Source organism: Danaus plexippus, chromosome 23, assembly GCF_018135715.1.
Source record: "Danaus plexippus chromosome 23, MEX_DaPlex, whole genome shotgun sequence".
Lineage (NCBI taxonomy): Eukaryota > Metazoa > Arthropoda > Insecta > Lepidoptera > Nymphalidae > Danaus > Danaus plexippus.
The window spans coordinates 5,021,999-5,043,408 of record NC_083551.1 but is presented as its reverse complement, the minus strand read 5'-3'; the positions used below and the strand labels follow the sequence as shown (position 1 = coordinate 5,043,408).

The 21,410-nt window shown below is 32.6% G+C and overlaps 2 protein-coding genes across 3 annotated transcripts in view; both read right to left on the bottom strand.

Annotated features, from left to right (window-relative positions):
* Positions 1-1,944: 1,944 nt before the first annotated feature.
* On the bottom strand, positions 1,945-7,342 carry LOC116774745 (uncharacterized). Of its 2 annotated transcripts, none has more exons than XM_061524073.1 (7): positions 7,215-7,310; positions 5,103-5,213; positions 4,610-4,680; positions 3,969-4,044; positions 2,652-2,798; positions 2,298-2,457; positions 1,945-2,146 (listed from the first exon to the last, which is right to left on the bottom strand). In XM_061524073.1, exons 2-7 carry the CDS (start codon positions 5,203-5,205, stop codon positions 2,008-2,010), a joined length of 696 nt encoding a protein of 231 aa, XP_061380057.1. In that variant the 5' UTR covers positions 5,206-5,213; positions 7,215-7,310; the 3' UTR covers positions 1,945-2,007. The 2 variants fall into 2 exon arrangements, with proteins under 2 accessions (XP_061380057.1, XP_032523378.2); XM_032667487.2 differs by having other exon boundaries at positions 1,947-2,146; positions 5,103-5,217; positions 7,215-7,342.
* A 2,593-nt stretch (positions 7,343-9,935) lies between these two features.
* Positions 9,936-21,410, bottom strand: part of LOC116774876 (huntingtin) — a 29,308-nt gene continuing 17,833 nt past the window's right edge. The window contains exons 27-43 of the mRNA XM_032667657.2: positions 21,097-21,238; positions 19,635-19,817; positions 19,283-19,401; positions 19,060-19,191; positions 18,622-18,774; positions 17,183-18,218; positions 16,788-16,984; positions 16,428-16,574; positions 15,663-15,851; positions 15,079-15,227; positions 14,792-14,919; positions 14,194-14,382; positions 13,459-13,622; positions 13,023-13,161; positions 12,522-12,657; positions 11,051-11,370; positions 9,936-10,828 (exon numbers count right to left, since the gene is read on the bottom strand). Of these exons, the coding sequence (XP_032523548.2) occupies positions 10,364-10,828; positions 11,051-11,370; positions 12,522-12,657; positions 13,023-13,161; positions 13,459-13,622; positions 14,194-14,382; positions 14,792-14,919; positions 15,079-15,227; positions 15,663-15,851; positions 16,428-16,574; positions 16,788-16,984; positions 17,183-18,218; positions 18,622-18,774; positions 19,060-19,191; positions 19,283-19,401; positions 19,635-19,817; positions 21,097-21,238 (3,988 nt within the window). The 3' untranslated portion in view covers positions 9,936-10,363. The remainder of the gene's footprint in view (positions 10,829-11,050; positions 11,371-12,521; positions 12,658-13,022; positions 13,162-13,458; positions 13,623-14,193; positions 14,383-14,791; positions 14,920-15,078; positions 15,228-15,662; positions 15,852-16,427; positions 16,575-16,787; positions 16,985-17,182; positions 18,219-18,621; positions 18,775-19,059; positions 19,192-19,282; positions 19,402-19,634; positions 19,818-21,096; positions 21,239-21,410) is intronic.

The window sequence follows — 21,410 nt, the reverse complement described above, 5'->3', positions numbered from 1 at the left end:
GTCCGATGAGTGAGAGAGCCGGTTGCACTTTCCCTATTCCCACCTTTTCCTACCATTTTCTTATTCCCTCTTCTCCCTCTTTCTCAAGAACCAAGGTCGGCAACGCATCCGCAACATCTCTAATGTTGCGGATGTCAATGAGCGACGGTGTCCATCAAGTAGGCCGCCTGCTCGTTGGCCATCTTTCTCATAAAAAAAAATAGTGAAACAACATCGCATTTAAGGAAAAAAATTCGAACCATCTTGCAAAGTAATCTTTTAAGTATGCGTCAATCATAAAGTCCCCCTATGTTTTAAGCTCGGTTCGTCTTTTCTGCGGTTATAAGTGCGCAAACATGCTACTCTACCCGTTTTGAATTCTATATTTTTAAAATAGTGTTGTGCAGAAGAACAATTTGAAATAATTGTTTATTAAATGTTCTTAATAACTATCCTAATAATGCACTAGTTCTTTCCATCGCTTATAACTTGCATCGTGGCAGTCTCACACTGGATATAGCAAATACAGTTTGTGTACCATCACTGAAATAGTTCATGTTGTGAACAAATAAGTAGCTGGATACATTGAAAGTTGCAATTACAATTACATATAAAGGTCGGTGATCTTTAATCAGTTGTCACAGAAAACAATAAAGCGAATTCTCCCATTTTATTCTCTTATATAAATTAGGACCTAAACAAAAATTATATCATTATTGGACTAATAAGATATGAATAAAATATTATCATATATAAAAAAAATCGTTTTTTAGTTGAAATAGGTTTCCAAATATAAATAATAATACTCTTCTTGGATATAATTTTCTTTTATAGTTAAATATTTAATATTTAATAGTGGGAACGGTAATGTTGTATAAAAGTCAGATAGGTATATTATGAGTTACAACTTATTTGTATGTCCCAAATATCATAATATATTCCTGCTGTTAATGTTATTCAAGATTATTTTATAATTTTCTTTAATATTTCCCACTAATAATATTTTTTATGTCAGATAGCCAGGTACATTTAGTTCCATATAAATCTGTTTTTAAATTTCACTAACAACTATGAATTTAGGAGCGAGGAAATCCTATTGAAAATTATGAGTAGTAAAAACAATTTGCTTTTTTGCTGATTACAAAGCGAGTCGGATGAGACATCTTATTATTTTTGTATGTATATGTACATTAGTATACTGTTGCCAAAATCTTTGTTCTCCTATCTCTCCCAAGACCCTAACAATATCATTTAATTTTTTGTTTTAATTTATACTAATCCCTTATTCGTTATTAAAATCTAATCTTAGATTTAGTGACTGTTCCCTTACAAAATGGAAACACATTTTTTAAGAACCTTAGCGTCCCTGGAGCCTTATTAAGTCTGGTTATTAAGAGCTTATCAGTCAAAATGTTAATATAATGAAAAAGATCTGGACTCGAGGAAGACGGTTTAATAACATTACGCTGATGAAAAGATTACACGGACATTATGTAATTACCTGGAGGTTTTTAAATTCACGTCTTCAAATTATGTAAAGATTTATTTTATAATAATATACACATATTGTCATATATACATATAGTAATTAATTCTAGATTCACTATTTGCTGAGAGAGTATCAAAGATATTGATAAATAATTTCTTTATTGGTTTCAAAATTTATGTAGAGAATTATTATATTGATTATTAATTATCTTAATTCATACGGGCTCTGCCACTTCATTTCAATGTTTATTAGTATATTAGTCCATAAAAACTCTAGCATTATATAATATTTGTCAGATATATAGATTTTTCAGTAAAAAGTTACAGAGATGTACTTTCTTTTTAAGTTGTAGACAATACATGATGTGTGCATTTATGTAGTTTAAAGCAAAAGTGAAAAAATAATATAATTTTACCGACTTTAATATCCAAAATGTACTTCTATATACACCTTTTTTAATAATAAACTATTATAAATAATATGATTTATTTTTCACATGTATTTAATTAAATATAAATATATATTTCATAACAATTTATTTAATATAAGAATATGGTACCGTCTGAATGGTTTTCAACTTTTATAGTCGGCGGTGGAGGATCCCTTTCCAACAATATTCTTCTTGTTTCTAACAACACAACGTTCAACATGGAACATATAACAGCACCTATAAGAACCCTGGGGATAACAACAATATTAAATTTTATCTCTCATATAATCGTCATAAAATATTGAGATAAATTCAATTGGTATATTATATTAAAAAATAATGTACACAAAATCATTACCATATAAGCTATAAATTATTATTTTAAGCAAAGCTACTTACCAATAAGAATATCCTAAACTGGCGTCAACAGTCAAAGATCCTAAGGCTACGTAAGAGAATGCCAGATGTTTCTTAATCGTCGACGCCGCCCAATATATACCGAACGTCAACATAACTATTAAACCAGCACATTCTGCTGCCACATTTGTCCAGACACAACCTGAAAGTATTTTCATATATATAAATATATATATATATAATACCTCAATGTATAACAATTAGTATAATTCAAAATTGTTTTGGTTAAACACAATTTAATCTTAATTCGATCAAACTACAAAATACAACTTACATTAAATAAAAATAATAACTTTATTAACATGTGTTTGTACTAAGAATAAACATCTCACTTACCTGGTAAGGAAAATATAGGTTCTGTGGGATTTTTCAAAGCATTAAGCAACGCTAACGCCGCAGCGATAGCGGCAAGCGCTAGTTGTATAAAGAGGAAAAGGAGCACACTAACGTAGACACCGAATGGCAGAACCGGAGGATCAGGTACTGAAAAGATTAAAAATTTAACGAAACTAATATTTTCGTATGACTACGCATTAGTTTACTACTTCTGCCTACATGTGATCACGGAGACGAGATGCGGTCACACGCGATCACGAAATGTCGGGTGTATGTAGTTTAGAAAATAATAAACTAACGCGTAGTAATCCGAAAATATTAGTTTCATTAAAATAAATACTCGCAAGGTCAATCTCATTAAGATTAAAAAATATATGATTTACAATAACACTTCCGATACAAACAACTATACATTTTGGTAACGTCATTCACAAGGATAAATCTTACAAGTTCTTTTAACAATAAAACAATCAACTACGCCATTTAAGATCTTTTACTCTGTACTGTGCAAATATTCAATGCTAATATATTTTTTTTTCGTCTTGCACACTGCGGTCTTACACTGTCACGTTACAAAAAAGCTTCTTTTCCGTTTAAAAAAGCTGGATATATTTCAATGCAATACTGGTTTACCCGATCCAATTGGTTAGAATAACAATCTGAACCAACTATTTGTTTTAGCTTAGAACTTCAAAGTGAAGAAATTACAGAAAGCTATTCCAACAGACGGTGAAACGTTTGAAGAGAACCGCGTACAGTCGCGTTCGAAATGGAATTGATAATATGAGACGCGACCTGCATTGGTAATATTTTATTTTTTCTATAAATGCTCATGCATGATTGACCGAGATTTGTTCAGAGTGTACGCGGATAAACTTCTGCTTCTACTCTAAGATTCTCTTTATCTCCCTGACAGGTAGGAATCAGAGTGATCAAAACAACCAGATGTTTGGTACTTACGAAATTTTAGTACAATTCACTTAACATTGTACGTTTTTGTTGCAATTATAACAGAAAACATAATACGATTTTCTAGTATTTTTCTGAATTGTTTTTTTTTGTATGATTACAAAAATTAGTCTAATAAGTTATTGAAAATAGATATAAATAAGAAATATACGAAAAATAGATATTAAACTCTAATCTTTAACGTTACATCTAACAACAATAACTTGCCAAATAACACTTTATATTGACACCAAGAGAAATTATATTACTTTTGATTCCCCTTTTATGTGAAAGTGACTACAGGAGTCATATACTATAATGTCGAAAAAGTATTAATATTGTCTTTTTTTGATATAAGTTATAACTTACATGGATCTGTCGTATTAACAATCGTCACTGCACTACAACCGTCGTTCGGTCTGTAGCCTTGTGCTAACGCCTTCACCTGTATGAGAAATTTAATGGTATTATTAAAATTTCTCTTATTTCTAATCTAATAAAACATTTCAGGTCTGGTTTTAGTTTCATTGTCAGTTTGTTTGTATATAAATTGTGAGTACATGCATTTAATTGTATGTACCTATCGACTTAGTAAACACGAAGTAAAAGTAATTTAATAAAATATTATGGTTTGTAGTGTAATAAATGAAAATTGATAAACATTTTAAACTTTACAACATAATAAAGATATCATTCGCAAGTTTTTTAGAAATTTATTAAGTGTGTTAAAATAAAATAAATTGTACCAAACCAGTAATGATATCTATATATATATATATATATATATATAGATAGATAGATAGTCTGTCTCACGTGACATCACTTGACAGCTACACGGAAATCCGGAATAAATTATAGCCTATGTATTAATCTGACATTTAATATATATTATTGTAAAGCTCCATTTAAATACATTCAGTAGTTTTCGAGTCGAAGAGCATCAAACATACTTACAAACATCCTCACAAGCTTACGTAATTAAAATATTAGTATTATTAATTATCAATTACCTCTTCTTTTCTCGCTTCAGCTACAGTCTTACAACTGACGGCGCACGCGTTCTCAGAAGGTACACATGTCACTGCACATAAAATGTATAACTTTAGCAACACATTTAAAGTAACTTCACGATTTTTGTATATATACACATATATTCATTAACATTAACGAAATTTTAATCTACTAAACAACAATGGTGTTTACATTGTACGACAAATCTGTGTTTTGATGTCGTATATCGTGAAGACTATCACGTAGAATGTATTTTTATAGAGAACTGTTCGTCTTTATTAATACAGTGAAAACTTGTAATATATTTACTGAAATAGACCAACAAGTTAACAAAGCGCAGTAAACAATAAAATTGAAATAAAATGGCTACAGATATTATATTTATATCAAACTTTCCGACGCTATTATTCTAATTACAGTTACTTAATATTATATGAATGGTTTAGCTACTCACTATAGCGACTAGTTACTCGCTGTAATTAATATACTCACTATAAAGAGCACTAAAAGATGGTGTCGTTAAGAGAAATAGTCCAAATTCTCCGGAAAACAAACCATAGGTCACTGTACTATCCCTATAATTATCTGAGTACATAGTTGATACTATCTGAAACAAAGTAAGATTTTAAATACAAAATTATGACGTACAATAATGAGATCTAAGACTTTCGCGAGTATTCACTTAAATGAAACTAATATTTTGAAAATATTACTTTCATTTACGAGGTACAGAATTTTTAAGATTTTTGTGCGCTACCACTGTTGTTTTTTTAAATAAAATAGTTTTCAGTATCAACTAAAATAATTTTAATTTGATTTAAATTTATAAATACTGGAAGTGACAACTAAATAACGACATTAACAAAGTATAAGCTTCTTGTTCTAATTTTTAAAAACTGTATTTTCGGATTTTGTATCAACGATGCAAAGTAAATATCATTAATTATCGTGAACTTAAAATATTCCATCAAATTTTTAACACGACATTTTGAACATGTTTTTTGTTTTTGTCCTAACAAAACATACCTTTAGTGTACATTTACAAAAAAAAAAGCCTAAAAAAATGTTAATAAAATAGTGTTAAAAAGAAAAACATGAAGATCTTTAAAGCTTCAGTAAAATCTTTTTCATGTTGCAATAAATATATGTATAAGATACTAGATTTATAATAATAATACTAATAGCAATAATGAAATCAATAATTTAAGATCAATGGTGAATTTTATTTCATTCAGATCATTTTATAACACAACGATTAAATCATCAAAGTACAAACAAAAAAAATTTAAAAAGATTTTGTTAAAAACATAATCCGTAATCACGATGGGTAATTTGATAAAAATAGCAATAACATAATATGTAATGGTATACATACTATATTTATTAAAAGTTGTTTAATCAGTAACATTCTAGTCACGTGTTGTCGGTTATAAAACATACAAAAAAGCTGACAGCGGATAATGGAAGGTTTCAAATTACAGAGCAGTTTGTGTGACATATCGGGATTCTTACGGTTTTTTGTAGCGCAAAGCTATCGGTGCTGAAATTTATATTTTCAGTTCCATGTTTCATTTTGTACGTTTTCAATAACAATGATATTATTAGATATTTTATTGCTTTTGTAAATTTTGATTGATCGGGTTTAGATGTCGGGCCTATAATCGTAATACACCTTAATACTGCAGGTTTTAAATAGTAACTTGTAAATGATTTAATTATTCCTGCAATTAGTGTTCGTTACGCAAAGTACAAAACAATTCATTATTATCGGTGCCCACTGCTGATCAAAGGCCTCTTCTCACACGGAGAAGGTTAGAGCATTAACCACCACGCCTCCTCAAGGCGGTCTGGCGATTTCAAACTTTAATTTGAAATTATGAGTCCAGGTTTCCTTAAGATATTTGTCTTCACCGTTTACTAGTGATAAATAATTACAAATGCATAAAGGTATATCCAGAAAATATTCTTCTAACGAGGGACATCAGTGTGATTAATACGAGTTTGCATAGTCACACTATATACACAGCGTTTCCCGTTTCTCATATAATAACCTCCGTTATTAATATAATATGCAAAGTATTATGAATAAAAACAGTTATAAATTTGATTGTATTTCAGCAAACTTGAAATAAATATACCGATGTAAAGACAAACTTCATCATTTTAATGTAAGTAATTAAAATTTTACTGTTTCAGTATTGATATTTTACGTTCCACCTGTTTGAGACCAAACAATGGTTTTCGTTTCATTCGGAGGATGTATTTTTTAAGAATAGGATACGTATAAGTACTTCCATATTTATTTCTAAACGCTTACTTGCGTTTGTACGAAGGAATCCCCTGAAGGACTATGATATGTACCTTCTTATATGAAAAAAATCTGAAAAAGCAATGAACCATAAAGCATTTCCTGTCACTACTTATCTTAATATTTATCCATCCATCCATCAGTTCATAAAAATCGTAATTTGAAGTTAAAGTTTTAACTTATTCTTAGTCTGTTATATATCTATTCAGTTTGTTCCTTTATTTTTATTTATGAAAAAAATACATAATAAATTAGGTTCATAGCTAGATAATCGTAAAATACATTTAAATACAAACCCACGCATCACTCGCGATTGCAACTATTATTAATATCACACACACAACACTAGACACAAACGCTCCATAAATGTAGCCACGACGGGTGACCGCCATGTTGTTTAGCTGATTGATAAATTAACATTTTCTAACAATTATCAATACGATAGTGATTAAAATGTTATCAAATGATATCATACTTAATGTCTGAACAATATCTCGTTGAATCATTATTCTGATAAGGTCTTTGAGATACCGTTATGGAAAGTAGATATTCTTTATATTTCTATTGAAAATAAATTTACTTTGTGTTGTCTATTTTACTTTGCATCTTATTTTTTATATTCTGTTTCCTTAATGAGGTAACGTTATTTTCTTCCAATTTCTATAAAAAAATTGTCCTAACTCAATCTCTTTTTTTCCTATTGTAACGCACGTAGACATTTCTTATCGGGTCCGCAAAGAAGACAATTAACGAAACTCGGTCGCCTTTTTTACTTTTGCATAAGATTTATCTTAGTCCCGTAATTATTTAAAATGGATTCCTATCCGTTTATGTAGGAATTCTTATAAATATTAAACTCTATACCTAATACTTAAAAGAAATACCTATTTGAATTTATTCTCGATTATTCAAAAAATATATCTTCTCAAAAATTCCTTCTTACTCTACGTCCTTTTACACAAATTCGTTTACGATACGATTTTGAAATGAACTTTCTTTACGGTTCAAATTTGCAGTCACAAAAGCTGTTTCAGAATATGATAGTCACGAGCTCAACTTGTGTTAAGATGTCAGGTTAATTGATCTTTGTCATTATAAAGCTTTTTTTTATTATAGGTGAAAGATTTACTTTGTATTATTTAATTATAGTAGTTACATATTCACAACATCGACTAATCTATTATATTTATATATTGGCGGACCAGAAAAGATCGCTCTTTAGGGATAACGTCGCAAAGAACATTGCTATAAATACGATGAATGTTTGTTAATTTAATGTTTAGTAAGGCATATTATAAAATTTGATAAATATTAAGAATTTGAATTATAAACATAAGCAGCACGACCATATACAAATATTTTTTATATATTGTGAACCTTACAACATACATCACCTAACTATTTTTTGTCCATCTATTACATGTCGCATTACAGCCGGGCGCGGAGTTGGTGTAAAAGTGAAATGCTTTTAGGAGGACCTGGGTTTTGATCAGAAATTTCAACACGCGTCGACCATGAACGTTTTATTAATTTCTTTTTCGTGATCTTATTGGAAAATAATATATATCGCAATTATTTCATTAATATAATTGTATCTCTCGCCGCCTCCTTCTAACTATCATTATATTTCCCTTTGTTTTAACGCCCCCATCGAATAATCTTCAGAAAATTGGATTGAAAAGCCTTCGATGCGATAATTTCTCTTACATCGTGGTTTCACAAAACTAAATCAAACTTTTTGCTTATCTTTTTTAACGAGTATCGATTTAAAAGATTGCTTAAAAAAACCGCTATAACCTCAAATGAAAAAAAAACGATGATTTAAGACTTTCGTGAGTTTTATTCATTTAAATGAAACTAATATATTTTCGGATATACTACGCGGATTTTATTATTTTAAAACTACATAATCCAGACGGCAGACGAGATGTGAATTTACATTATTCACATCTCGTCTGCCGTCTGGAAAAAAATAATCATTATGACGTGTCGGTTAATATTATTCGAACAAAAAAAAATCACAAATAAAACAAAAATATTTAATTGCATAAGCTTTATTCTTAATAAGTTATTCCTAATTAATTTATTTCTTAAGCAAACATAAGAAAAACAAGTCCGAAATATGTGAGAATAGAAAAAAGGTTTAGAGTTATTATCTTACAAGTAATGTAGTCAGTATTATACGGCCATGTTGTTTGTTTGTTTGTTTTTTTTTATTCTTTGTGCGGTGGTTCATAACAACATGCAATCCTTGCTTGCTAGGCTTTCATTGTTTAAGGAGAAATATCTAGAACAATAATTAAATATAGCCTTTAAATGTTAAGATAGAAGTTGAATATATATATATATATAATATATATATATAATATATATATATATATATATATATATATATACCACTGGTCTGATACTTCCCCTGTCATTATATTCTACAGAAAAAGTACCTCAATAACAATTAATTTAAAACAATAATATAATTGAATTACAACCATTTAAAAGTCAAGATTATATCAGTTTTAAAAAAATATAAAATATAGATTAAATAATAAAATATGTAAGATTTATTTGTCTTGTAAATTTTTATATGTTACTAGTTTCTTACAAACAAATTTGATACAAACATTACAATGTATCTAAGACAGTACAATTAAAGCATTTAATTATTATTATTTTTATTACGTCTATCCAGTTACGACTAGGTCTACAACTATCAAGCAATCTAATGAAGGCCTCAAAATTACTTTTTGTACTACTATTTTGTTATTTATCATCTGAAATTTCCTATACGTGTTTGATACAAATTAAATATTAATTATAAGAGTAATTATTGTTTTTCTTTTGCTTTTGTCACTTTTGTATTGTTTAAAGAAGTATAAAAAGCACGCTCCCTGACAATCAATTTGAAAAATATTCGACGATTCCAGTGCGAATGAACCCATAACGCAAAAACAAATTAATAGCAACACAGTATCTAACTAAAACCTTCTTGATATGGAAAATAAAATGAAAAAAAAAGGTGCAAAATAACAATATTTATTACAAAAAAAAAAAAAATCTCACAGTGCCTGGTTCTGGATAATAATAATTATATTATATATGATAAAAATAAATAAACATTATACAACGATATTGCACTGTTATTTAAACTGAAAAGAAAAAAAATGTTACAGAGCTATAAACACTGTGATATACACAAACATACACGTGATTTAAATTCCTTTTCACCAAAAACAATATATTTTAATCATCCTAACAAGAGTGGAATTTATGAAACAAAAACGCGAAACAAAAGAGATCCTATATAAATAATTTTCTTTGCAGTCAAATATATATACAACCTTTTGGGATCGCTAAGTCGATCACTGCTATTCCACCTAACAGACGATCTTTGTTGCAAACATCAAACCATCAATATATATTCACTATACAGGCGGCGTTCCTTAACTTATTCCGTTAAACATCTCATCAGATCTCCCAAAAACTCGTTCCCTTCGCACAGTTGCTTCAACCTCTCCAACTGGTTGGAGCTGAAATTTGAATGCAGAGCCACTATGCATAGAAGACGTCTGTCGGTGAACGACATTGGCGTATTTCTTGTAAAATCACCAAATATACCCCAGTTTTGGCCCGAATCAGTCCTATTCGGGGTTAAAACATCATTTTTATCATTTTCTTCCGTGTTATTCCTTAAATACATGGAATTATTATGCAGTCCCTGTCTGAATATGTAATATGTTAGCGGATGTAACGTCCTTATGTTGGCGTTGGCGGATGCGGACACCAATAACGTGAGCAAACAGTACGGGACCAGCTTATGTGATATCTTCCCTGAGAGTAAATGACAGAGAGCTTCAAATATCCAACCGCTTAGAACTGGCAATTGATCTTGAGATATAGAGGTGTTGAATACCTGGAAAGATATATATATATATATATATATATTATTATTATTATTGATATATATATATATATATATATATATATATATTATTTGAGTGAAAACTAATAACATAAATATACTTATATAAAAAAAAAAGTAATAAAAATGTTTGTTTAACTAGAGCTTGAAAATTCTATTCTGTGTCACAGTATAGTAATAACTCTTACACTTAAGGAAATCCGTCCTGCTTACCTCGAACACAATATCAGCGTTCATGATAGCACATTCTATGTTATTGTTGAATTCTTTGAGTGCAGTCATATTTAGCCTTTCCGTTTCCTTGCAGCACTCCAAATACTCTATCACGACTCTACTCAGAGTCGCGGCCGGCGGTAGAGTCTCTCGCAGGAAATATTTCAGTGTCGCGGTACAGATCTGTTGATTCTCTCTATATTTACACTGCTTCAGGACTTTGTACAGCAGCGTTATGCGTTCCATTGAGTTCATCAGCACGTCCGGGTCCATGTTGGACACGTCGGTTTCGAATCTTGGACTTATCAGCTTACTGTCCGCTGGAACCAATACATATGCATTACAACTAATTTTTTATTGATTATTATTTTAATTAAGAGAAATATTAATATTAATTAATTTATTTATGTACCAAGAGTAGAAATAGTTACATAATTATAAATGAAATGTCATGCACCAAGGATAACCTATCCCTTATAAGACATTTTTGACCCTTTTGATAGAGGAAACCAGATAAGAAAGCGTGGTGTAGGTATAACAAAAGAGAGAAGGAAAAAAAATACTATAATGTATGTTACCTTTAAGTTATAAGCAAAATATTATTGAAATTGAACTATGGGATGTAAATTAATAGCTTCTATCCTCGACTCTGTCCGTCATTTCTTTGGTATTGTGTTTACAGAGAAAAAAACGATGTCCTTTTAACGAAATATATAATATATGAAAAATATAACACAAGTAGTTTATTGGAATAGCAGTGTATTTGAGGAATGTTCGCGTGGTTCAAAATAAAAGTACATATGTTTGTGTCAGAGGACCATACACGGAAAAGTGCGGTCGTAATCAAATTCAAAGAAAGACATGAGATGAATTCCCAACAGGAAAATATGTTTCAGAAGATGACCCTACACCATCAAAACTTATAGCGGTGTTGTAAATGAGGTTTTGATGTCAGTATTGAGATTCAAAGACGATCTTAAATTTTTCTCTTAAACGCTGGTAATAATGAAATTTCGACTATCAGATTAAAGTGCAAACGCTGATCTCACGTTGTATATAAAGAGAAAGATAAGTTATTATACGCGAAGAAATGTTGTCAAAATACATAATTTGTAACTAGAATATATATATATATATATATTTAAAACGGATTAAGTGATGAGATGATTATTTGAAGAAAGAACATGGACCAGAATAGTAACACATAGCACAGTATAGGAATGTCTGAAATCCTTAAGGGAGATAGTGTAAAGAGATATGCTGGCAAGGAAAGGTTGAACCAAGCACCGTGTGTGTGAACTACTCTTAACTCTGTTCTATAGTATAGGGATTTTTTATATAATTAATATGTCACTAGCTCGTGCAGTAGGTGCATCATGACCTTTCGAGTATTTTTTACGTAAAAGACCAAGAAGAATTCAAATATCCTGACAAAATTCACATATATATATACAAGAAGAGTAATAGTCACCAGAGAACAAATGCACCATCAGTATCTGAACCGCGTGGTGCTCCGAGTACATCTTCATATTGTCCAACAGTTTTTCTATGATAGACTTCTTGAGGTCCTTCGACAGGACTTGTTGCCGCAGCACGGAAGTTATACCCTGGCGGATGAAAATGTGTCTTACTTTAGACGTGACATATATATATATAAATATATATGGTTTATTGCATCATAACAAAAAAATCTTAAAGCCGTCTTGTTAATAACTGTATATAATTAATTTGTAAAGATTTAAAACAGTACTTATATGTATTATTATGAATGACAGACTGAAAATATTAAGTTAAGTCATATATAGTTATACATGAAAAAATATACATAGTTAAGTTAAAAAGAATGGGGGGAAAAATTCAAAAAAAATATTGGATATTATAAGAATTTTAACTTATATATGGCTGTATTAACAAATAGCACAAAAACATTATTCCTTTAGATATAAATGATCTTATGATTATCAAACGTTACCTTAACAACAAGATCCGTACAATAATGTCTAGGTTTATTCAATACAAAGTCAACAGCTGTATGCATTAGATCACTGTGACCCAGCTCCACTAGTGTGAACAGTACCGACCAGTTGAGACTCTGTTCGTGTGGTGATAGCCTGTAAAACGTTTATAATTATTATACAAATTGTTGAGAACACTATAATTTATTATACATTAATATCTGATAGATGCGACATAAATTAATGTCCTATTTTCACTTAAAAGGGTAAAAAATCTAATCTCTAATAATTCTCTAAGGACAACTAGCCATTTGAAACAACAAAAAAATATTATAAATCTTAATTATGTAAGAAAAATATTACATTATTATATATAATCCAATGCTTTCTAGCAGTATCTTGTCCCAACACTCCCCTTCACCTTCCCCTCGCTTGTTTTCCACTCCTCCTCACCTGTTATCCCCTCCACACCTCACACTGTCCCGGAGCGCCCCAGCGGCGTCCCCCGGCCCCCTCCCCGCCAGCTGTAACAGCCAGCCCCTCAGCGCCGCCTGACGGACCGCAGCCGCCCCAGATGATAACGACTTGAGAAGCTTCTCGTGAACACTGGACACCTCCTTGAGACAAACATACATAACATCTAAGATTTTCACGAGATATATGTATGTAACTATACTTGACGGATATATCACGAGATATTTTACATTTCATCTAACGGAATCGGCCCAGTAGATGAGATTTGAGGTGACAAATAAGAAAACTAACTTAGAGACACATTCATCTCGTCTACCCTTGATGAATTAAAACGGGTGAAGGTAAAATAAAAAATGGCAAATACTACTTTCCGGTTTCGTATGCGTTGAGTTTTAATTGGGTTCAGTGTTAAATGAATAGCCAGCGCCATCTATAACGTGTCACGTGACCTCATACACATTTCAACTGTTATGCCGTCGTTCCTGTGTAAGTACACGAAACTTTGTTATAAATTATAATCCTTATGCCATATTCATATCTTGGTTACATTAATGGAGAGTATCATCAATAAACACTCACTAGTTTCTGCGTTGAAGAGCCACAAACATACATACATTTTTCGCTTTTATATGTAATATCAGTAGCTTATACAAGTTAAACCATTGGGAAGTCGACATAAATTTATAGATTCTAAAGCTCTATGTAGTGTCATACCTGGAAGTCTCCTTGTAGTACAGCGAAACAGCCGGCGAGGGCGTGTAGGAGAGGCGCGGCGGCGGCGGCCCGCGGAGCCCGGGACAGGAGGGCCGCCGACCGAGACCACTGGGAAGATGACGACACCACACACCACGTATGCTCCAGGGACTTGATCACGTATAGACGACCCGCCACGCCGGTTGACGACTGATTAATGACGTATATATAGAGAGAGAGAGAGAGAAGGGGGGGGGGGAAGAGAGAGGGAGATTTGTATGTGTCGGGGTATACATATAACAAAAACTTATTAATATTATCATATATATTAGTCAGTAACTTATATATTTTCATATTACATACTACTTTAAGAATTTGCCTATATACGAAGAACGATAACAATAATTAAACAAGGCTGTAGGACTTAATATCATTAGAGATCGAGGCCGTCGCGCTCAGGTTTAACGTATGGTTGCCTTAAGTTGACCATAGATATCAATCGCTATATATTTCAAACGTACATATATTAGAATCATTTTCTTATTATTTGTATATTAATATAATTTAATTTTTAGAGGTCGCATGTCATATTTTCAGTAAGTTGTTTGAGCGGGTATACCTTAGGATCCAACATGTCGGTCGTGACGTCCATCAGTAGTTGTATGCAGCTGTTCACATCTATATCTTTATTTTTTCTCTTCCGTTTCACAGCTTTACGTACTTTGTATGACGCCTCGTTTGATATATCTGTAAGAAATATTACTAAATAAATTAAGTAAACAAATATACATCATTAGAAAACGCGATTCAAAATTATAGGGACACAAATGTTACATTATAGTAAACATAGACTGTTTTTATTTACGAAATTTATCTCGTCTCGTTGGACGACGACATAGGACCAACCTGAAGCGTACTTCAAATATTCAGTACTGAACTGTCCCTGGTGATAGCCGTCGAAGCCGTCCTTGATGAGCGGAACGCGTTCTAAATTCACGTCTCTAAAGATATCATATATTGATGTTCCAACCAAAATGTTCCTTAGCCGTTGCATTCTGTGCCAATAAAAAGTTAATATCACACATCACTATGAGATAGTTCAAATTGTATAAATCATCTCTATATAATAATACATTTATACAAATAGTTTATTTTTTAATCACTTGAATACGTAAAACCTTATAATGTTTTTATTCATCCTAAGTCCCTTGTATAAATGATATATCAATTATTACGCCAGCAAAGTTCTGATTTATTTCTCTTATATGAGTAATATATCAATTGCCATGTGTATATTCATATTACCCGGTTACTATTCCTAATAGATGTAACCATACTAAGGATGGATTATGACATATATCATAATTAATGAAAAAGATAAATTTATTTATTTTTTTGCTAGCGAACTGAATTTTCTACCCGTTATTAATAACTTTGCGTCTATCACACCCGTAGTGGCCGAGGTCGATCTATATAAAATGTTTTCATACCCCTCGTTGATCTTGACGTATTTCCTCGGCACGTGTATCATCCGTCCCCTAACGGAGGGGGCCGTTGTGAGAAGCAGTTGTGTGATACCGTTGATAGCCCAGTGTGTACCGTTCCCTTGTAAGGCTCCCAACAAACCTACCCAAATTTCTTCGAATTGCTTCTTAGTGGACCAACCGATTAGATTCACCCTGGAAGTGAAAACGATTTGAAATTAAATACCATTAATATATTAATTTGCCAAATAAATGAACGAGAAAAATTCCTGAAACCAATAATAAATTCATACTATTAATATGACCTTGGTTTTGTAAATATCTGCACTATTCAATACAACTAAGCATGTTGTCATCACGTGCTGAGGAGCCCGGCTGGATGACTGACACGAACACAGTAAAGCGATCTACCCACATTACACTTGACATCGTATTAGTCTAACAGAACCCAGCGAGCGACTCATACATGACATATGAATAAAAATTAATATTTTTTCAGATTTACTAGGAGAATTACTATTATTTAAAAAACTACATACTCCCGACGTTTCGGTTACTTTGCAGCAACCGCGATCACGGGCAGACGAGATGTGACCACAGTTTTTAAAACAAATAAAAATTTGCAAACAAATAAATCCGAAGAAAAATATTGGTTTTATTAAAATGATTCGCGAAAGTCATAGATCTCACTAGCATATGAATTGGTAAATCTATCAGATATTTAAATATAGATATATATTCGGTGTAAACACACAAGTATCTGAGACAAACCGGAGTATGAACGCCTCGAGCACATCCATGTCCTGCAGCGGATGCAGCGGGATGTCTATTTTCTCCAAATTATCATTCTTCATTTTGACTTCAACATAGGACCAAGCTATGGGCGGTATCAGCGCTATGTTGGTCACTATTTCTAACCTGAAAAGTAACAGTGACCATTACTGACCAGGTAATAGGAATTAAAGTTTACCTTGTTGTATACAAACAGAAGTAGCGAATGAAGGACATGTCTAAGTAGTATGCCGCTGACACTAACCTTATATTGCCAAAAAATTATTTATTAAGTTCTTACTGGGATATATTTCAGAAAAATTATAAACAATAAACAGAATCTAATATATATATACTCACCTCGACAAACTGATTAATAAACTTTCAATCGGTTTCTTATATCTCGCACCGAGGACACGTCTGTTTGTCCTCGTGTAGAAATTCTCCTCCCAATACTCTATGAGCGTCGCCAACTTATTGCCTGTTATTATTATGTCGGGCTTGGGACCCGCATCCCGGTATGGCATGTGAGACTTCAATATAAGGGGTCTGGTGTCCTGGAAAGAAAGTGTTTTGTAACACCGGACAGTTGAATGCTTACAGATAATATTTGGCTGCTATTGCAAATTTGAATATGAAATATTAAGTAAATTTAACCCAAAAATATTAAATAAATTTAACCCACAACTCGCCCTTAACACGGGTTGATGGGCAACATGTTCTTACTTACTATTTGTATTGAACAATATATTTACCTTAACTAAATACTTAAGGACCGCGTACAAACAGGTTATCGCTGACTGTGTTTTATTCATGTAGTTATCAGCGTTAAGCTTAGTCCACACCTCATCGATACTTAAGGCTCTGGACACATTATCGATCGTTACGAGTATGACGTAGTCCACGCACACATTTTCAGTGTTAACGGCCGGCGAACGGAATGACACGTCGGTATTGACTGGAGTTTCGACGACTTTTTTGTTTTTTATCAAAAATGATAAGTACTGCAGCGACACTATCGAAAACATGGCCATGTTGCGTGCAAAATTGTTCGGTATTATATTCTCTATGCATTTTTCGAGCAAATCGCAATCCGTTTCGTCAATAAGGGTCAGAATCCCATCAACGGAATTCAGAAAACCCGTCAGAGCTGATTGTATAGTCATGAACTCTTGATAGAATAATTTATCTTGGAAGACTAAATGGCACCTCCTGGTGTACCTGTCCAAGGTGTGGTCTATATTTAGGTTAAAGTTTTCGGATTGGCTCAATGGCCGGTTCTGTTTCGGGAACAACTTGAGGATATCCGCCAAGGATTTGTCCAGCGTCGCGAGTGACGCTTGGTACAGCTTAGGCATGTCCGGCACAACAATCTCCATTTCCTCCTCGCATATCTCTAGGTTACCAAACTTCTCGGCGACGTCATCCACTATCGGTATGAAGAATTGTGATTTTGATTCCTTATTATCGTTTCTCTTGAACACGTTCGTGTTGACCACGCTGAGTTTATTGCTGTCTATCGAGGACGACATTTCATCTTTAAATCTATTCCCTTTCTCCTCTTTCAACGACTCCATCTCCATCTCTCTCAACTCCTGCGCCGATGTGGCATTCAAGAAATCCCTTGTAAAATCTTCACATGATATCTTGAAGCACATACTCAATATCTTCCTATCGAATTCGGAGTAGGACATCACAGTCGTCACATCTTCTAGTGATAAATTCTTCAACAGGTTTGCGAGATCTTTATATTTTGGTACTTTAGGCATTTTACAATCCGACTGACAACATCTGAGGAGAAATAAAAATATACAAACAATACATCTCACTTTAATTAGCAAGAAGGCCTAGACTGTGTTATTGATATCAAAATATTATAAATAAAAAATAATAATCTTATTAATAGAAAAATATATGTGTATATAAACAGAGATCAAAGTTTTTGTTGTCAACTGTATAAAGATTTTATGATAATCTTTGGTAAGATCAGAAATTGACATTTAGAATATGTCTACGTGTTACTGCCATATTCATACTGAATTTAAATAATCTCACGCATTCTTCATGTTGAAACTAATCTAAGAGGAAAAAATATCATTTCAGAAACGTTTTGACACATCTATAAATATTTTTACAGAAAATGTCTGCTTTTTTGATAATACAAACTCTTCAGCTGTGTATATTATTGACCGACCTGCTCTTTATTTGGTTGATAAGCCACGCGTCGTCGGGTGTAGTTGTATGTATGTAATGAGGATTTATATCACGTTCCTGGGACAGATCCAGCGGCGAGAGATCCAAGGCTGATGAAGCCAGCGAGTTCAAAGACATCACTAGCTTTGGATACCTGGACATTATATAAATATATATATTATAAACATTTTGTGTGTAATTAATTGATCCAAAGGTAAATATTTCATGAGATACATTTTTATTAACTATTATCAAAAAGAGGAGTAATTTAATCGTAATTAATGTTAGCTTTCCTGACAGTTGTAAATTGCAAATTGCATTTTGAGAACTTTATCATTATTAATTTATATTTTGTACCTTCGTGTTATATATTTAAGGTTTAAATTACAATGTATAGTTATACATTTTTTAGTACAAATTATAATAGAATGTATCTCACCGTATATGTACTTTGTCTCTTTGTAACAGCTCCAAAGCAACTTGTACATCCTCCTTTGATAGTTGAGCGTTGATGACGTCAGAGGGCAAATCCTTCAAAGCCTTACATCTATCTATAGCTAGCTTTGCGAATCTATAGACAATATAATAATCATTAAAACATAATTGTAATGTAAAATATGCCCAGTGGATTGTACGCTTTATTTAGTTTTTTCTAAACACACCTCGCAGCTATGGACGGGTCCAACTTTCCAATGATGCGACATATCAGGAACACTAATGCGCCGGATTGACTCTCGTGCGAGAGTGATAGTATTTTGTACGTGTTTAAAGCGAACTCGTCCTGGAAACACATACATAAGTAGTAATAAAATACACATACACGCACACACACACACTCACGCACACATTTACTACGCGTTTTTAGTTATTTTTAACAACACACTCCCGACGTTTCGTACACTTTGCAGCAACCGTGATCACGGGCGGACGAGATGTGTATTGGAAAAATATTCGTTTAACTTCAATGAAAACTCGCGAAAATCTTAGGTCTCACTATATTATAGTTTTCTATACCTTAAGACATCCTTGACACCTGGCGGCCACAGCTTGCAGCAACAACCCAGAAGCTCCAGGGGTTATCTGAACACGCTGTATAAGAGAATGTACGACGCGTTCCTTGTACTGTGATATGAGGATATGTATTCTGTTCACTAACAGCCAGGACAGGTGAACGGCCTCGTTGAAACCATTATCCAGCTGTTGGAGGTAAAAAACAATTGTTAACAAACTTGTTCATATAAGAAACGAAACCTCTCAGCTTTCCATGGATTCACCGTGCGGGTGCCGGGTCCATCGCGTTGCAGGGAGAGGAGCCTCAACAGTGCCCGGGACTTGCGACCCAGGTGTAGGTTTAAGGGGCCCCTAATTAACGCGCGGTAAACGCTTACCTCCACCGTCCAAGTTCCTCTACCTAACCAAATTTGAATCGAATCTACAAGGGCTGCCTTCGACACACGTTCCCAGAAAGAATTGATGTTAGTTCTGGACAGGTCCAAATTTTTTATTAGGTTGTAGAGAAATTTAATTGTTATACCTCTACCGTGTACAAATTTACAACGATAGGTTCGTCGTATATTATAAGCGAGTTCGTTAGTGAGCTCGCAATACTGGTTGTCCTTCATGACATGGTGTTTGGGGATGCTGTTTTCCCAGGGAACCGTGAGCTCTGTGATATATTTATAAATTCGTAAATCGTCAACTTTGTTTCCCATTCCAAGGGAATTTCGGGGCCACAAGAGGGGTCATATGATGATTTTCCCCTTTATATAAAAAAAGGGAATTTCGGGAACTGATGAAGTAGAATTTGACACAGTTATATATTTATGAAGAGCAAGTGAACAAAGCTATCATTATGTAAAGTGTGCTCGTAACATTACACACACCACCATGATTTCGACACACACATATAATACGTCATTTCGCGAACATTCCTCTGCGTGTGTATTCAAACCTTATAAATTAATTCTAGTCGAATATCAACAGGTAATCATTCTATTATTGACGACAGCAATTGTAAGTCTTATGTACTTATTTTTTTATAAATAATATACATATTTACATATATACCAATATTTCATCGAACTGTCTTTTAATTCATAGCTTCTTATTCAAAAGTGACATGTAAAATTATTATAATAGATATGCTATGGGTTAAGTGATAAACTAGTCAATATTCACACCGCCCGGTCATTATGAATAATGTCCAAAATGAGAATACGATTTCATAATAATTATTCAAACAATCGAAATGACTGGTCATAACACAACATGTCCGTTACCTTTTTGGCAGAATAATACAAACATGTAATAACAATTGCTTTTATCCTTCCAATTATTAGGTTACTGGGTTAGGCTAGTCAGATAAAATCACTTTACTTGGTAGGGCTAGACATTATTAAAAATGCCCACATTATCAGTTGGTCCATAACATATATATATATATATATATATATATACACATAGTTTCAATACTCACAAAATATTCACAATAAGCCATAACACAGGCCGTCTGTAACAAGTCAACCTTCATCACGCTGGAGTCACATCCGTGAGGGCTGGGGGTCATGAGAGCGGAGCCTATCAGCTTGTGCCAGTACTTGTGTGACAAGAAGTTAAGGCTGGAATGACATTTGTATATACAGACATTTGAACATTTGGATATACAGACATTTGGACATTTAGACAGTTGGACATTTAGACATTTCATAAATATAGGAATCAGTGTTGAAATTTCTTTACTAATAAAGCTTTTAGACTAAACAAGATGACATTATCATTGGAACTTTAATT